The sequence below is a fragment of the Eumetopias jubatus genome, unplaced genomic scaffold (assembly GCF_037043125.1).
Source record: "Eumetopias jubatus isolate StellerSeaLion01/CBP00866 unplaced genomic scaffold, mEumJub1_p1.0 scaffold_3, whole genome shotgun sequence".
NCBI lineage: Eukaryota > Metazoa > Chordata > Mammalia > Carnivora > Otariidae > Eumetopias > Eumetopias jubatus.
Genome location: NW_028274809.1, coordinates 60,540,506 through 60,558,699, shown reverse-complemented (window position 1 = coordinate 60,558,699; position 18,194 = coordinate 60,540,506). Strand labels below are relative to the sequence as shown.

Below are 18,194 nucleotides of genomic sequence, written 5' to 3'. Positions count from 1 at the left end.
GGTCATGGTCTCAGGGTCTTGAGATCAAGCCCTGCATTGCGCTCTGTGCTGAGCATGGAGCCGGCTTGGGATTTTCTCTCTTTTCCTCTCTCTCTACCCTTCTATAAAATAATAAAAAATAAATTTATTTTAAATAAAATCTTTAAAAAATAAATAAAGAGCATTGGCATTGGCTAGCATTTTAAATCTCATTATCTGTGATGATATAAGTCTATGTGTGCCCATTGTGTTGGGGACATTGATTGTCACACAAGAGATGATACATGAATTTCTTACAGGTCAAATGACACCAGGAAGATATTGGGACTTGAATTGCTTTTGCAGTGTTCCATCCTAAAGGGAGGTCTACTAACAAAGGAGACAAAAGCAGCAAAGAGTCAGAGTTTTCTTCTCAGGGTTGGTACAAAATGATGTCCCTTTCAACTCACTGAATAAATTAAGAATGCATGCCATGTGAGAGACAGTAAGGGCACTGATGGCAGCCAATATCAACTGGAGAAGCAAAGATAACCAAAATATAGAGTAGTTAAGTAGCTAGATTCATCTCTCCTCTATTCCTACTTCTAGCCCCCAACACCAGAAGAGCTTGCCTTGAGAAGGAAAGAAGAAATATCCTAGACCGGACATACCCCAACCCAATCTTTAGGGGTTTGGAAAAGGAGAAGGAGTGAAAAATTGTCTATACTCCCTTCTTCATTTCAAGTCCCTGTGGCTACAAAGCTAGACAGCAATGGAGGAGGTTTTAAAACACTGAAGTTTTAACTAGGATAGGCTAGACTTTGAATAACTTAAAAGACCAGAAAAGTATGGAATCTACCTGGGGGGAACATAGTATAGTGGCGCAATGACTAGAGAAAAAGAAAGCATTTTAGTTCATACCCCAACCAAGTTCAGATTCCTTAGTAACTTGGTCACATAAAAGAAATAGTAGTATGTAGTTTATGATATAATGTTAAGTGAATGAATCAGAACTTGAAACTGTATGTATGTGGCAAGTACAAATGTGTGAGTAATCTGAATATATTAAACAATGCCTGGAGCAGATAATTGAATTTTCTCTAAATCACAATTTTGCATAAGGTCAGCAATGATTGTATATCTAACCAGACCTACTATTACACTTTTTTTTTTGCCATTTATTTGTTTTAAAGAAGTAAAATAAGTTTATTTAGCAAGATTGCTTTTTATAAAACCATGTTGGAAAATAGATACGTGGCCACCTTCTGTGGACTCGTAAATTAGGGTGGTTGGTTTTTTTCTTTCTTTCTTTCTTTTTTTTGTTTTTGGTTTTGGTTTTTTTGGTTGTTATTGTTTTTCAAAGATTAACACCATAGTATTTCAAAGAAGAAGACTAAACAAAGTATGATCTCTCAGTTCCTCCTTTTTCCATTAAAATTTGAGTATTATGCTTGACTTTTTCCATGATCTGCAATCATTCTAGTTTGCAGGGAGTCCATACATATAATTGTTAATAGAGGAGATATTTTAGAGAACATATTTTTGAGCCCTCCAGTGAAGATTTTTTTAGGCCCACCTGATGTGAAATCATCTACTCTAACCTATTCTATCTCTCACTCCAATTTCTTTTTTTTTTTAAGATTTTATTTATTTATTCATGAGAGACAGAGAGAGAAAGAAGCAGAGGGAGAAGCAGACTCCCCGCTGAGCAGGGAGCCCAATGTGGGACTCGATCCCAGGACCCTGGGATCATGACCTGAGCCGAAGGCAGATGCTCAACCATCTGAGCCACCCAGGTGCCCTCTCACTCCAATTTCTATAGCATCATTGTTAATATTTGTATGAGGACTTTAATTTATAAAGTCTTCTTCTCACATTGGAATATTTTAGGATACTGACACTGGGTAAGAATCTCCTGGAATTGTTTACAACATATTGATGTCATACTAGGAATGCCCTAACCCTTTCTTAACCCAAGCCTGGTAAGAGATAAAAAGTTTATGGCTATCTTTTAAAAATCTCAACCCCATATGACCCCAATGGAAAATATATATGAATTAAATAGCATAAAAATAAAGTAAGGCTCACTAAAGAATGACCTTTTAAATTACAGCTTATTGTTCTTATCTGTCACAATTATGATTTAGGTAAGTACTTATCTTCCTTTAATAAATGGATAATGTGTTGTGACATACTAAATACATAACTATGCAATTTTTATTTGTGCTTATACATGGGCTCACATACAATTAAATCTCCTAATAGTAAATGAAGTTGTCATTTGGCATTTAAACACATTATGTGATTTATTTTTTTAATGCAAAGCAAAGCAAAACTAAGATAATTAAATCATATTGATACTATTTGAAAGAATTGGACATTTGTCTTCTCCCTGCTACAGTTCTTCTGTGCATTTTGCTCAAAAGAACAATGTGAAGTTCAAAATCTGAAAATCAAAGAATTTGAAAGCCCACTTCAAAAGGAAAAAATAGCAAAAAAATTCTTTACTAAACAAAAGAAACATACGATTTAGCTCAGCAGGGCTTCTATACACCCAAGGACAAAGTAAATGTGCAGCCACAATTTTTTGAAAAGAAAACTTCTTCCTGGTCTTTCTTGTGATTCTGGCATAGCAAAACTTACATAAAACAAAATATTATAATTATTTGTTAATATTTTAAAATATTTTAGGAACCCCTTACAATTGTTCTTACAACATTTTTTAAATAGAAGTTTTCATTTCTCCAAGTATTTGTTCTTAAATAAGAATATTAGATATTTTTTTAAAGTCAACATTCAGATTTTTAGGTAAGAATTCATAAAATGAGAATACAACCCAGTATTGCAGTAAACAAATAATTCCATTTATATAGGAATTGTCCTTAAGGACCAGGTAGAGAGGGGAGGAAGATAAACAAACCTGAGAGTGGGCCTAAGAAGAGAGGATATGAGCAAGCTTAATATTAATGTATTCAGGGTGCGCCTGGGTGGCTCAGTTGTTAAGCGTCTGCCTTCAGCTCAGGTCATGATCCCAGGGTCCTGGGCTGCTCAGCGGGAAGCCTGCTTCTCCCTCTCCCATTCCTCCTGCTTGTGTTCCCTCTCTCACTGTGTCTCTATCAAATAAATAAACAAAATCTTTAAAAAAATATTAATGTATTCAATATAATACTTCATCTGAATAAAAATCTTTCATAAATGGTAAAAGAATTCGTTCTCACTTCAAGTAAGAACTCAGAGATGAAGATAACATAGTTCCAGCCCTGGAGGAGTTATCAATAAGAGGTAAATAAGCTTAAGAGTGGAGAAGGTGATGATTCATAATTATCCCCTAGGAGGATAGATCAGAAAGTGAAGCAATCTTTCTGTGATAAGTAGGCCTAGCTTGGTGAGTGAACACAGCAGGCCCCAGATAGAGCAGGCCTCAATGAAGCCAACTGGAGAGAAGTGAGAGAAGAGTATAAAAGCCTCACTTGGGGTGAAATGTGGGGCTGCTGCAGGGGAACAGCATGGGTTTGCTCCTGTTTGTTGTGGGAAACCCAGGGAGAAAAGGAGGAAGGATGTTATATCCACTGTACCACTTACCCAATACCTCTCCTTCGGCTCTGTAAGTATATTCCTGATAGGACCTGGCTTTGGGGAGATGACAGCCTACATCTAGTGAATGTTTGGGTGCTTAACTGATTGAAGGGTAGAGATGGAAGTATAAAAGAACAGGGTAAGCTGCTGATGAGGAATAGCTAGGCTGTCTTAGAGCTCTGTGAGAAAGCTAGAATCTGGGTTAAAATTTTCTGGGGAAAATCAGGGCTACTGATGATTTGGGCTCATCTACAAGAATACATGTGTCCTGGAGAATCATGTCTTTGGAGCTACCAGGAATAAATGTACTCTGGCAAAGGATCATCTCCTGGCAATTGTGTTGACTACCCACCTTAGGCCAGAGCTACTTCCTGGTGACATCCAAAGAACAATTTAATAAGAAAGAAAGGCCTGTATTATACACATGTTGGTAGGATGGGTTGAACATGAATACGGTGATTTTTAGTCTTTGATTCTAATCACCTGCTGAAGGATGTTTTAAAGCAAAGAAACTTAGCAGTTTCCTTTTTTTTCTTCAAAGATTCTATTTATTTATTTGTCAGAGAGAGGGAGAACACAAGCAGGGGGAAAGGCAGGCAGAGGGAGAGGGAGAAGCAGGTTCCCTGCTGAGCAGGGAGCCCGATGTGGGACTCGATCCCAGAACTCTGGGATCATGACTTGAGCTGAAGGCAGACACCTAACGGACTGAGCCACCCACATGTCCTGAAACTTAGCAGTTTCCAATCCCAAGAACCATGAAGTGCTGCAACAAAAGTGGAAGCTTAGTTGTTTGGGGGAGAACTTGTGTTCTTGATGGTATTACTACAAAATCATTTAACAAACATTTAATAGATGTCAATCATGTGCCAGACGCAATGACTTTCTTTCCAAAGTAAAGTATTTCATGAAGGAAATTAGCCCTTTCAATAGCAAGAATGGGAAGAAAAAAGTAGAAAAACAAAGGACCAAACAGAGATACCAACAGTATCACGTCTATCAGTATCTTGCTGAGAAGCCTTAAGCAAGAATGTGGGATGAAGTCAGGGATTTTCAGGGGAGCACAGGTGATTTACTTGGGTGGGATATATTAAAAAATAGTATTCATATTCTTTTTTGTCTAAAAAATAAAAGGTTAACAATAGTAATATTTAACACAGGAATGAAGATTAATAAAAATATATTAGATATATATTTATATGGAGATACGAACAAAAGTTTTTATGCATATGTTACCAAATAAAAAAAGATGGCAGTGACTAGATTACCTGATTTCTAAAATCACTGTGCTTTAAGTTCTGATTCTATATTATTCAAAGTACTTTAGTTTCTCTTAAACTGTTTAAAAATCATACCGTATCTATAACATAAACTTCCTCATATACAACAAAATGTAATTTTACAAAGATGTGAAAAAGTAAACCTTTCATTATTTAAATGCATCCTAACCCTGCCGACACACCCTTCTTACCTGATGAAGCAGGTTCTCTCTGTGTTATATGATGCCAGTTGGCATGACCCTTTCTTCCTCTTAGCTCATTCAAGAGACAGGCAAAAGGATTCTCTGAGAGCCCTGTGTTGATGAAATTAACAACAAACTTAAAGTCTGGATTCCCTCTAGCAAAACTTTCAGAATTCTTTAAACTTTACTAATTTGCACAGTGACTGGTTGGTTTGGTTTGCTGATAACCATATATATGTGTATATATATATATATATATATATATATTTCCTCAAAATTCTGATTTATAAAAAAATTTATAAGAAACACTATCATAAAGCTAAACTATTTTATTTTACAATTCTTTTAAGGGATGGGTTTATGAACTAAACATTTAACTAATGGCATTATATAGCTGGTATAAAGCTACTCACTTTTTGTGTCTATATGATAGAAGTTAAGAGTCTTGCTATGCACCGGGCGCCTGAGTGGCTCAGTCATTGAGCGTCTGCCTTCGGCTCAGGTCATGATCCCAGGGTCCTGGGATCGAACCCCGCATGGGGCTCCCTGCTCTATGGGAGGCCTGCTTCTCCCTCTCCCACTCCCCCTGCTTATGTTCCCTCTCTCTCTGTGTCTTTCTCTGTCAAATCTTAGAGAAAAAAAAAGTCTTGCTATGCATAGTAATATTAGTAAATAGATCACAGAGAAGTTGGCTGAAAACCAGTCCATTAAAATGACAGCTTCCAAAATAATGTGAATATACTTTACACTACTAAACTGTGTGTTTAAAAATGATTAAGATGGTCGTGGCACTTGGGTGGCTCAGTCGGTTAAGCGTCTGCCTTCAGCTCAGGTCATGATCCCAGGGTCCTGGGACTGAGCCCAAACTGGGCTCCCTGCTCAGTGGGGAACCTGCTCCTTCCTCTCTCTCTGCCCACCCTCCCCCTGCTTGTGCTCTCTCAAATAAATAAATAAATAAAGTCTTAAAAAAATGATTAAGATGGTCAATTTTATGTGTTTTATGCCAGTCAAAAAAAAGACAATGACTGAAATAATGTATCAGTTTAAAATGAATATTTTTAGTCATAATTTTTATCACTTTTCAGTCTTATTTCTTTAACATCTAAGTATCTTTGGTAAAGTTTTCTTCACCCTCCCTGTACCCTGAAGCTTTCCATATTAAGAAACAACAAAAAAATTTAAGACAGAAGAATAATGCTCATTTTTTTGTTGGCTATCATTGAAAAAAATATTTGAAACAGCCTTTTCACTATGGAATGTGAAATATCTTAGGCAATATTGTATTACCCTAGGTAGGCACACATAATTAATGCCATTCTTACAAATTATAGTTTCAAAAAGTGAAGCATGCATCACTGGATGGTCATTTGTAAACAAGTATAAGCAATTATAGTGCTCTTCCCTCATTTTGACCAATCTTTGCCTGAAAATAATGACATAATGAAAAAGGAGAAATATTAATTTTCAACTCTTCCTTGTTTCAATTAAGCTGTTTCTCTTTGATTCATAGAATGTAAAGAAGAGGGTAAGAAGTTAGCAAATATGTCCAAAAACCTCCAAAAAGATGCTAAGTTTCTAATTATGAAAGAAAACAACATAGCCTCATTAAAAGTAGCAAACAGTATTTTTTTTTTAATCCTTCATTAATTCTCTCCTCCAAACTCTCCTTTCTAGAGGCAGTCAGTCACTGTTAAACTTCTTAGGTATGCTTTTAGATGTTTTCTATGTTTATATCAAAACACCGTTCTTTATATGAATAACCTAACATTATAATATTGTATAATTTATTTATTTATTTTTTTAAGATTTTATTTATTTATTTGACAGAGAGAGACACAGTGAGAGCAGGAACACAAGCAGGGGGAGCGGGAGAGGGAGAAGCAGGTCTCCTGCTGAGCAGGGAGCCTGATGTGGGACTCGATCCCAGGACCCTGGGATCATGACCTGAGCCGAAGGCAGACGCTTAACGACTGAGCCACCCAGGCGCCCTGTATAATTTATTTTTTAACCTATTATATAGTAGATATTCTCCCAAGTCAGTACATATTAACCAACCTCTTTTGATGAATGTTTAGGCTATTTCCAATTTTTCAGTAAAATTAGTGCTGCATTGAACATCTTTGTTCATATATCTTTGTATTCTTATGCAAAGAGTTTTGTAGGACAAATGCTTGTAAGTGGAACTGCTACCTCAAAAGATATATAAATTTAAAAAGCATACAAATTAAAAAATGCATTAAATTTGTTAAAATTGCTAAATTACTTCTCAAAAAGTACTAGTTTGTATTCCTATGGTAGTGTATGAGAGTTACAAAATGGAATGTGCAAATTGTTAGCAATGTGTGTCTTTAAGTTATTCTAATATTTTTCTATAAGAACTGATCTATTTTTACTTTATTTTAACTCATGAAAATCAAGTAGGTGGGTAGGGCATTCTGGGTAATTGGTCTGGGAATTAAAACTCATTGCCTCCCCCCCACCACATTACTGCTATGAACTAAACAAATGAGTTAACTAGCTATTGTTACTTACCTGTAGAAAGGTATATATTTTGAAATAAAGATACATTAAGTATCTGCATTTTTCTTTTAGATCTCAGATTTTCTATACGCATTGTCTGATGTCCATTTCTTTAATACCATGTTTTTTTAAAAAAAAAATCTCTCCTGGAGGTTTCCACACAGGATGCCAAAATTTACTAGTCCATATGCACTTGAACCCTATCAAACACATGGTTGCTAGTTAATTCCTAATAGTGAAATATGGCTTTTTCCTTGGAGAAAAATGCCTTTTCCAAGCATCCTTTTTTAGAATAAAAATTATCATACTACTATCACTTCATATTAACATATAATTTTAGAGTTTAGAAACCTCTTTCATAAATATTGTTCCATTTGATTTTCACAACCCAGCTGTGGTGACTGGAAGGATAGTTTTATTTTCACTTAATAGATGAAACATTACATGATCATGAAGTAGTAGAACTGAGGCTAGCAGGGCATTGAACTTTCCACAGCCCTTTACTGCCTCTTCCATATGTATAAGGACAGCATATCCCTTTTACAGAAATTTTACTCCATGGTGGTTAACATTTACCTCCTAAATCCCCTTTAGAACAAGGTAAAATAAAATTTAAAAAGAGAGGGGAAAACCCTGCAAAAAAAGAAAATGCCTTTTTCCTTTTTGGTAATTTACTATTACCTTTCTGAAAGAAGTCATTCTTTCAGAATGACTGTACCTAAACACATATTCCGTGGCATTGTAAAAAATATGTGTGAACAATTCTAAAGATTTTATTTATTTATTTGACAGAGAGAGAGAGAGAACACAAGCAGAGGGAGAAGCAGGCAGAGGTAGAGGGCGAAGCAGGTTCCCCGCGGAGCAGGGAGCCCGATGGAGGGCTCAATCCCAGAACTCCAGGATCATGACCAGAGCGAAGGCAGACGCCCAACTGAGCCACTCAGGCGCCGCTATATGAACAATTCTAAGGACAATATAAAACTATAACCTCAGGGTGCCTGGGTGGCTGTCAGTTAAGCATTCAACTCTCGATCTTGGCTCAGGTCATGATCTCAGGGTCATCAGTTCAAGCCCCCCATTGGGCTCCATGCTTAGCATGGAGTCTGCTTGTCCCTCTTCCTCTGCTCCTCCCCCTGCTTGCACTCTCTCTCAAAATAAATTAACAAATAAAATCTTAAAAAAAAACCTATAACCTCAATTCTGTAAGCAGATCATACTAAATGCTAGTCACACAATATATGTTTAATTGTACTTCTTCATATTCATTTTATTTCTTATTTATATTTATCATATATAGGTTTCATTACACTTCTTCCCTACAACTTAACCATAAAGTCACACGACGAATCTATTTCAGATTTGCTTACTTTCTTATTATAAGGATAATTGCTTGTCAGCTATTGGCCAACCTACAAATAAGATGGTTTTGTAAAGAAACGAGTCTTGCCATTTTGGCAAAAACGATTACTAAAAAAAAGATCGTTTTCATTTTTTGATACATAATGTCATTAATAGCAGATTTCAGTTTTCTTCTTAACATTAGGATGGTAATTACTTGTGCTTCATTAAGGTGTAAAGAAAGACCTGAGCATTCTCGGTACCTTTTCTGATGTTTATCTTCGAGAGGGCCATCTCCATGCAGTTGAACAAATACTGGGCTGAGTGTCTGGAGAAATGAACTCTTACATGGGCTGTATACTGAGTGTGACCTTGGACAATGTCTCTTTTCTGGGCTTTAATGTCCTTATTTCTAAAATGAGGGGAAGTGTTAGTTCTAGACTCTCATTCCAAGGGTCCATTTTAGCTCTAGCAATAACACTGGAAAGCCTATTAACCAACATTTGCTGAGACAAGGCATTTTAGGGTTTAGACAATGTTGTGAGAATATTTATGGATACCTAAATAATGCCTTAACTTCTGGGACAAAAGTTTCAACAGCTATTAAGTACTAACAAGCCCTAAGACCCAAATCAGGAAGCATCCTGTGATGTGGTTCAGGCCACTAGGACTTGAGACATGTAGGACAGATCAGGCCACTTTGAGGTATTATTAGGTAACAATTTCCGCGCACCAATGGTTGCCTAGTAATCCTAAGAGTGAAAGCAGAGTACCTAAATATTACACTGTATACTGCTTAAAAACATGACAAAAGAAAAAATAAGAATTTACTGCAAAAGTAGAAACAAAATAAGTGTAAATTTCTCCTGCAACTGCAACTCAATCCCTACATTTTACCGACATAAACTTAGGCCTCAGGTGTTTGTGCAGGTCAAGGGGAAAGTTTTTCTACCAGTCTCCGAAACATCGCTGGCGTAATAGAAAACAGCTTTACGGTATTTATATCATTCCAAATCCAATCCCAAAGAAACTCTCCACGGGTGAGCCAGCGAGCATCTTAACACAGACGGCCTCTTACGCGGCCTCCTCCCCGGCTTCGGGCCTGCAAAGTGGCTGACTGCAGTCGCCGTGGCTAGGCAACGGTCGGAGCATTCCCCGCGGTGTCAGCCCCGCCCCTGGAGGTGCTTCCACCTCCCGGCGCCTCGAATCTCCTCCTCTCATTGGCTAGAGACCTGCCAGAGGTGGGCGGGGGAAATGCGTCAGAGAATGAGCTCACTTCCGGCCAGGGAGCGCGCGGGTTGATTCGTCCTTCCTCAGCCGCGGGTGCTCGCAGCTCGGAAATGGCGGGTAAGTTCCCGGGAAAAGTTTACCAAGGGGAGGGGGCGGGTAGGTTTGGGAAAGAACGCCGCGACCGTGGTGACAGTGCCCGCCTGGAACTTTCCGGCTCCGGCCTGGATTCCAGAAGGCTTGCTTCAGCCTGCAAGCACGGAACTCTCCGCCCAGCTCCCTGTTGGCCGAGGTTCGTGCCCCCGCCCCCAACTACTCGGGGTTCTGTGCCTTCTGCGAAGAACTCGGCCCCTGCGGAGGGCCGAAGAAGCCCGGGGAAAGAGTCGCGATTTGGCTTCTTAGGTACCAGATGCCTTGAGGCCTGTTTATCTTCTCGTTCTTTTTTTGCACTGCTGCCTCGGCCGCAGTAGTTTGGTTCTGTTCCCGCCAGCTGATTTTTAATGTTCAGATCGTCCTCCTCTTCCAGGTCTCCCTCCACCTTCCACTACAGTCAACTTCTGAGCTGGCGCATTGCTGCCTTGCCTTGCACTAGGGCTCTCACTTGAACCTTGACTTTTTAATCTCTCGCGCTTTAATATTCCTAGGATCGATTTAGAATTCCTTTGAGAAAGATTGTTCTCGCATTCTTCCTTCATCTAAACTTCTCATAGTATTTTATACTATAATTTTCATGTTCATTCTATTTTTGGGGGTCTCTTCAGTTTGCAGCATTTACTAACTAATAATTGCTATTTTGTACGTGTATTAAGACTGTTTTTGGTGTGAGTATATACTTTTTTCCAGTTACGTATCTTTTGAAGTGATGGACAGTTTCTACTTTTATCTTTTCCCAGTGCCTTCGTTGTAGTCTTAACTATACTTTTATGGATATGCTGGATAGACAGGCTATCACGTGAGCTCTACAGATATTTAAGGAAGGATTCTTCTACCAGATAGTGACTCTGGGATCTTGGGGGTACACTGGTACTATAAAAGAGGGGGAACATACGTATGTGTACGGTGTACATATAGTAAGAATTACACCTAAATCTGAATCTCTGCCTCACCACTCAATATTTGGGTGCACTTAAGCAATTAAGCCTCTTTCTAAGCCTGAGCGTTTTGATATGAAATGGGGCTGATATACTATTTACTTGTCTAATAGATTTGTGGGGATTAAGCCAATGTATGATTTCATAAGTTAAATTTTGTTGCTGACAGTATATATAATTCCTTGAAATGGGTTCTTTTAACTCAGTTTTATAGATTAGGGTCAGAGTAGTCAAGTAATGTGCTCTAGTTCTAGTTCACAGACCTGGTAAGTAAGTGGTGAAGCCTGGATTTCATTCCAGGAATTCTGACAACAGACAATCTATACTGCCTCAAATGTTCCCTATTTTCTGTGTATGTGTGTTTTAACCACTTGTTAAAGTTTATGGCATGCTGTTGTACCTTTCTTTTGTTTCTGCTCGTGACTTCTTTTTTCCTGAATTTTTATGATTTTTATGTTCATTTTGTCAGGAGATTTATTGTCATCTTTGCTTGAAAGTTTATCTGGACTGCTTCCATTTTTAATTTGTAGCCCATAGTTTATGACTTTGTACACATATGGTTAAAAAAACTTTTTTAATACAGTGAAAATTTTCTTTCCTTACCCTGTTCGCACTCCTTCTCTCTAAGAGATAACCACGATTACCAGTTTCTTGTGTGTCCTTCCTGAGATAATCTGTGCATTATCAGTTGATGGTTTTTTAATAGTTGATCTGAAGTACTCTGGCTAGAATTTTTCCAGTATTAGAGATGAAATGCTATTGTAATTATCAAAGAATATTCTCACCTTGTGTCTTGGTGGAGCAGTGGCACCTTTTTTATATTTTAAAAAACTGCTTAGGTATAAATCCTAGCAGGTAATATTTATTAGTATTAAATATAAAGAAATGTCAGTAGTTATGTTAATTTTCAGATTTACTAATTTATGTAAAGCAAGCCTAGTTCATAAGCCTCTGACAAAAATGATGTTCTTCCTGTTTTATAATGAGGCAGTCAGACTCAGTGTATTTATTTTAGGATTATATGGAGAATGACCTGCGCTTTTAAGATCTATTAGTGGTTTTATTTATTTATTTGACAGAGAGAGACAGCAAGAGAGGGAACACAAGCAGGGGGAGTGGGAGAGGGAAAAGCAGGCTTCCCACCAAGTGGGGAGCCCGATGCGGGGCTTGATCCCAGGACCCTAGAACCATGACCTGAGCCGAAGGCAGTCGCTTAACCAACTGAGCCACCCAGGCACCTCTATTGGCATGTTTTAAATCTTCCTTGTATTCCACTTCTAATAAGAACCCTCTGTAGGTTTGACTATTTAAACCATTTCCAACAAGACCTTTTAAAAACTTTCCCTTAGGATTTGGTGCTATGGAGAAATTTTTGGTTGAGTACAAGAGTGCAGTGGAGAAGAAACTGGCAGAGTACAAATGTAACACCAACACAGCAATTGAACTAAAATTAGGTATGTATGCTGTTTCTAAGTGGTATTATGTATGTACTGTGTGTTCCATATATAATCTTTTTTTTAAGATTTGAAGTAGAATTTTATATAAGAGCAGTTCATGTAAATGTATAGTTTTCTGTATGTATTGAACCCATTCAGATTTTATTCAGTCTTCATTTATGTTGTGGAGTGGATGGATGTTTAAGAGGTGGCAGAGTTTACATTTAGGAAGTACAGCATGGCAAAAAATGATAGGTGTAAGTGTTCTCAGGCTCTTAAAAATATTTACCTTTACATTTTGGCTTATAAAAATGGTAGGCAGTAGTGTTGGTGAGGATGTGGAAAAACACTCATTGCTGATGGGAATGTAAAATGATGCAACTACTTTGGAAAACAGTTTGGCAGGTTCTTAAAAAGTTAAATGCACTATTATGACCCAGCAGTTCTACTCCTAGGGATCTACTCAAGAGAAATGAAAACATATGTCTGTATACAAACTAGTACATGAATATTCATAGCAGCGTTATTCACAGTAGCCCAAAATAAAACAACCCAGATCTCTAACAACTGGTAATAAACAAAGTATGATGTATCTGTATGATGGAATACTACTTGACAATAAAAAGGAAATGGTACAAAATGGGTGAACTCAAAAATATTCTAAGTGAAAGAAAACAGACAGGAACCCCCCCCCATATACAATATGCTTCTATTTGTATGAAGGGTTTGGAAAAGGCAAATCCAGAGACAGAAGATAGAATGGTAGTTGCCTGAGGCTGACTGTGAGAATAATGACTGCAAATGGGCATGAGATTTCTTTTGGGGACAATGGCAATGTTTTAAGATTAGAGTGTGGCAATGGTCACACAGTTCTAAATTTACTAAAAATTACTGAATTGTATGCTTAAAACAAGTACATTTTATGGTATGTAAATTATACCTTAATAAAGCTTTTTTCTTTTTAAGATTTTATTTATTTGCTTGAGAGAGAGCAAGCGAGAGAGCAAGCATGAACAGTGGGGAGGAGCAGAGGGAGAGGGAGAAGCAGACTCCCCGCTGATCAGGCAGCCCAGTCTGGGGCTCAGTCCCAGGACCCCAAGACCATGACCTGAGCCAAAGGCAGACGCTTAACCAACTGAGCCCCCAGGTGCCTCTCAATAAAGCTATTTTAAAAAATAGTTATATGCACATGAATTCTGGTTCCATCACTTTCTGTGGCTGTTTCCTTATAGTGAAGTTAACAGTACTTTTATAGTGGTTATAAAAATTAAATGTAAGGTTAAGTACAAATAAAGTGCATCATCAGGTTGACTTCTAGAAATTCTCAATAAATGTTAGCTTCTACTGTTTAAAATAATACAAACATAACAAAAACATGAAGAAGGTGACAAAGAAGGTACCCCTCACTACAGAGATAATACTTATCTAGATTTTTTTGTGTGTGCGTGCATAAAATTACTTTTCTGAAACCAAGTTCCTTTTTAAGGCTGTGTACATACCTGTTTTCCATAGTGGCTACTCCATTTTGCATTTCCACCAGCAGTGCACATAGGTTCCAATTTCCCTACATCCTTATCAACACTTGTTATTGTCTGTGGATTTCTTACTGTATTTTTTAAACTATTTTTTAATTTGACAATGAAAACTGATTTTTAATTCTAAGAAAAGTATATACTTTATATCTAAAAGAATCAGCCCTTTTTTTTTTTAAGATTTTATTTCTTTATTTGACAGAGAGAGAGAGAGCACAAGTAAGGGGAAAGGGAGAGGGAGAAGCAGGCTCCCCGCTGAGCAGGAAGCCCAATGCTGGGCTCGAACCCATGACCCTGCGATCATGACCTGAGCTGAAGGCAGACACTTAACTGACCGAGCCACCCAGGCACCCTGAATCAGCCCTTATTTTATCATATATTACAAATACGAGTTTTTGTTTTATGTCTTACAAAAAGGCCCTCCCTACTCTAAGATTATAAAGCAGTTTATCCATTGTTTCTCTAATATTTTTTGGATTTTTTCTTTTTTAAATAGAAACTTTTGAATCTAACTTGGTATAACACATGAGGGAGGAATCCAGCTTTGCTTTCTCAGATGAGTTAAGCGAATTATCCACCTGCCAGTTTAAGTTGTCTTTTCATTAATGATTTAAAATTTCTCTTTTATCATATTAAAGTATCATATATTCTTGGCTGGCTTTTGGGCCTTTTTTTTGTCCCTGAGCCATTAGAGTACTGTTATAATAAATGTTATAATTAATATATGGTGTGACTAGGTCCCTGCTTGTTACTCTTCAGGAGTTTTACTAAGTTTTCTCTAATGTTTGTTCTTCTAGATAAACTCAAGTTCAAAAAAGTTTTTTTGATTTTTTTTTTTTTTAATTTGCGATCCTATTAAGTTTAATGTAGGGAGAAGCAAAATCCTTACATTGTTGAGTCTTTCCTTTCTAATAGCAAGAATATTTTTCTGTTTATTCAGGTCTTTCTTATGTCCATCTTTTTAAAGAGTATTAAACTTGGGACTCCTGGGTGGCTCAGTTGTTAAGCGTCTGCCTTCGGATCGGTTAATGATCCCAGGGTCCTGGGATTGAGCCCCGCATCAGCCTCCCTGTTCATTGGGAGGACTGCTTCTCCCTCTCCCCCTGCTTGTGTTCCCTCTCTCACTGTCTCTCTCTCTCTCTCTCTCTGTCAAATAAATAAATAAAATCTTTAAAAAATAAATAAAAAGAGTTTTAAACTTTATAGATGATAAACATTTCTTATTAAGTTTATTTCTAGGTAATTTCATCTATGTTATTGCTGTTATAAATGAGATTTTTTTTCCATTATGTTTTTCATCGTTATTAATAGTGTGTGAGAAAACTGTGGAAAATAATTTTTAATATATATTTTTTCCCTGCGTCAAAATCCAGGTTACTTAGTAACTCAGGTTTTACACATACATGACAGCTAAAACTGACTGGGTTATTTCATTATTCTAATCTCTCATAGTCATAGTAATAATTTGCTTCCAAGCCAACCTTCCTCCCCTCCTCCCTTTTTTTTCCAGCCCTCCTGTCCCAACTCCCTCCCTTCTACTTTCTCTGGACAAATGTTTATTGAAACTTACTATGTGACAGGCACTGTGCTTGGCACATGGGATAACTTGAACTCTTGACTGCATATCCATAATTCCACTAAGTTTTATCCCAAGATTCTTCCTCTTACAGAAGTTGTTTTCACTTTGTGTGTGAGGGATTGACAGACACATTTTTTTCACAGAGGTTCTGTGCTTTGGGGTTGGTTACTGTAGAAAAGAGTAAACCTTTTTTTCTGTATTTCACTTTAACCATTTTTAAGTGTACAGTTAGGTAGCATTAATTGCTTTCACAATATTGTGTAACCATTAGTTCATTTCCAAAATTTTTTCATCATCCCAAACAGAAACTTTGTACCTGTTAAGCAGTAAATCCCCATTCACTTTTCCCCTCCAGTCCTTGGTAATCTCTAATCTACTTTGTCTCTATGGATTTACCTGTTCTAGATATTTTAAATGGTATCACAACATTATTTGTCCTTTTGTGTGTGGCTTATTTCACTTAGCATGTTTTCAACTTATTTCACTTAGCAAATATTTCATGTTGTAGAGATATCAGGACTTCATTCCTGTTCATGGCTGAATAATATTCCATTGTGTATTTATATCACATTTTGTTTATTCATCTGTTGATGGACATTTGGGTCTTTTCTACCTTTGGCTAATGTGAATAAAGCTACTATGGACATCAGTATATGAGTATCTGTTTGAGTCCCTGTTTTTAATTCTTTTAGTATATAGCTAGGAATAGAATTACTGAGTATATGTTAATTCTATGTTTAACATTTTGAGGAACTGCCAAATTGTTTTATATAGTAGCTGTACCATTTTACAGTCCCACCAACAATGTACAATGTTCCAATTTCACCATCTCATTGTCAATGCTTGATATTTTTTATTATTATAGCCATCTTAGTAGATGTAAAATGATATCTTACTGTGATTTTTGATTTGCATTGCCCTAATGAATAATATGTTGAGCATCTTTTCGTGTGCTTATTGGCCATTTGTGTATCTTCTTTGTAGAAGTGTCTATTCAAATCCTTTGCCTATTTTTTCATTGGGTTGTCTTTTTGGTTTTTTGTTTGGAGTTTTTTGTTTTTTTATTTTTTAAATATTATTTATTTATATGAGAGAGAGAGAGAGAGCACAAGCAGGGGGAGTGGCAGAGGGAGAGGGAGAAGCAGGCTCCCTGCTGAGCAAGGAGCCCAATGTGAGGCTCGATCCCAGGACCCTAAGATCATGACTCAAGCCAAAGGTAGACGCTTAACCAACTGAGCCACCCAGGTGCCTCTTTTTGTGTTTTTTTTGTTTTGTTTTGTTTTCTTAAACCTCTTAATTTTACTGGATTCTCTTTACTTTTTGGGGCGTGGCTTCAGGTGATTTTTTTTTTCAGGCCTACAACCATATCATCTGATCATTTTCATGAATTCATTTTGTTTTTTTGTTTTTGAAGATTTTATTTATTTATTTGACAGAGAGAGACAGCGAGAGAGAGAACACAAGCAGGGGGAGTGGGAGAGGGAGAAGCAGGCTCCCTGATGGGGGGCTTGATCCCAGGACCCTAGGATCACGACCTGAGCCGAGGGCAGATGCTTAATGACTGAGCCCAGGCACCCCAGTTCTCTTTCTTTTTGATACATGTGCCTCTTTCTTCTCTCTCTCTCTCTCTCTTTTTTTTTAAGTAGGCTCCATACCCATTGTGGAGCCCAACATGGGTTTGGAGCTCACAACCCTGAGATCAAGACCTGAGCTGAGATCAGGAGTCAGACACTCAACCGACTCAGCCACCCAGGCACCCCTGTTCTCTTTTCATACTGCATTGGCTAAGACTTTCAGAACAGTGTTAAAAAATAAGTACAGTCGTCCCTGTTCCTTAATTTAATGAGAATGGTTCTGGTATTTCTCCACAAACATGATCCTTGCTTATTACTTTCAAGAATAGTTTGTCTTGTTTGCAAAGAGTTTTTATTCAAACGTGTATTAGAGTTTATCAAGTGCCATTTTTATTTCCATGGAAATAATTTTGAATATATTATATACAATGTTTATAATATTTAATATAATAGATTTTATTATACCTTTATATTAAACCATCCTTGCTCTTATAAATTGAATATCTAGAGATATTTTAATAAACTCATGAAGACTTTTAAGGTATTTTTACGTTACCACTAAAAGATGAGTTTGGTCTGTGTTTTTCTCCTTTGTGCTTACTTTTTAGGGGAGGTGAAGGTCAACTTTTGTATTCTTTATTGACTACTTTTCTTGGCCTTACTACATTACCACTTCCACCCTCACCAGTTTTAAAAAGCATTAGATTTACCTAATGGTAAAGGCTTGAAAGAATTCACCTTAATCATTATGAGGAGGTCCTCTTATGCCATTTAATGTTCTTATTGTTATTGTTTTTTACCTTAATACAATTTAGATTGCATTTTCAAGTTTTGTGGTTCTCATGATACATTTTTGACCATTCTGTTTACTTTTAACCTGCCATTCCTTTTAGGTGTGTCTCTT

The 18,194-nt window shown here is 37.1% G+C and overlaps 1 protein-coding gene across 3 annotated transcripts in view; it reads left to right on the top strand.

The window, feature by feature from the left end:
- Window positions 1-10,121: 10,121 nt before the first annotated feature.
- The window catches only part of HAT1 (histone acetyltransferase 1), a 62,382-nt gene continuing 54,309 nt past the window's right edge, over window positions 10,122-18,194 (top strand). Inside the window, exons 1-2 of one of the 3 annotated variants that reach the window (XM_028121130.2) lie at window positions 10,122-10,198; window positions 12,519-12,623. In XM_028121130.2, the coding sequence (XP_027976931.1) occupies window positions 10,192-10,198; window positions 12,519-12,623 (112 nt within the window). In that variant the 5' untranslated portion in view covers window positions 10,122-10,191. Of the gene's footprint in view, window positions 10,199-10,264; window positions 10,371-12,518; window positions 12,624-18,194 lie in introns of those variants that run through there. The other 2 variants (XM_028121123.2, XM_088021637.1) reach the window with 2 other exon arrangements.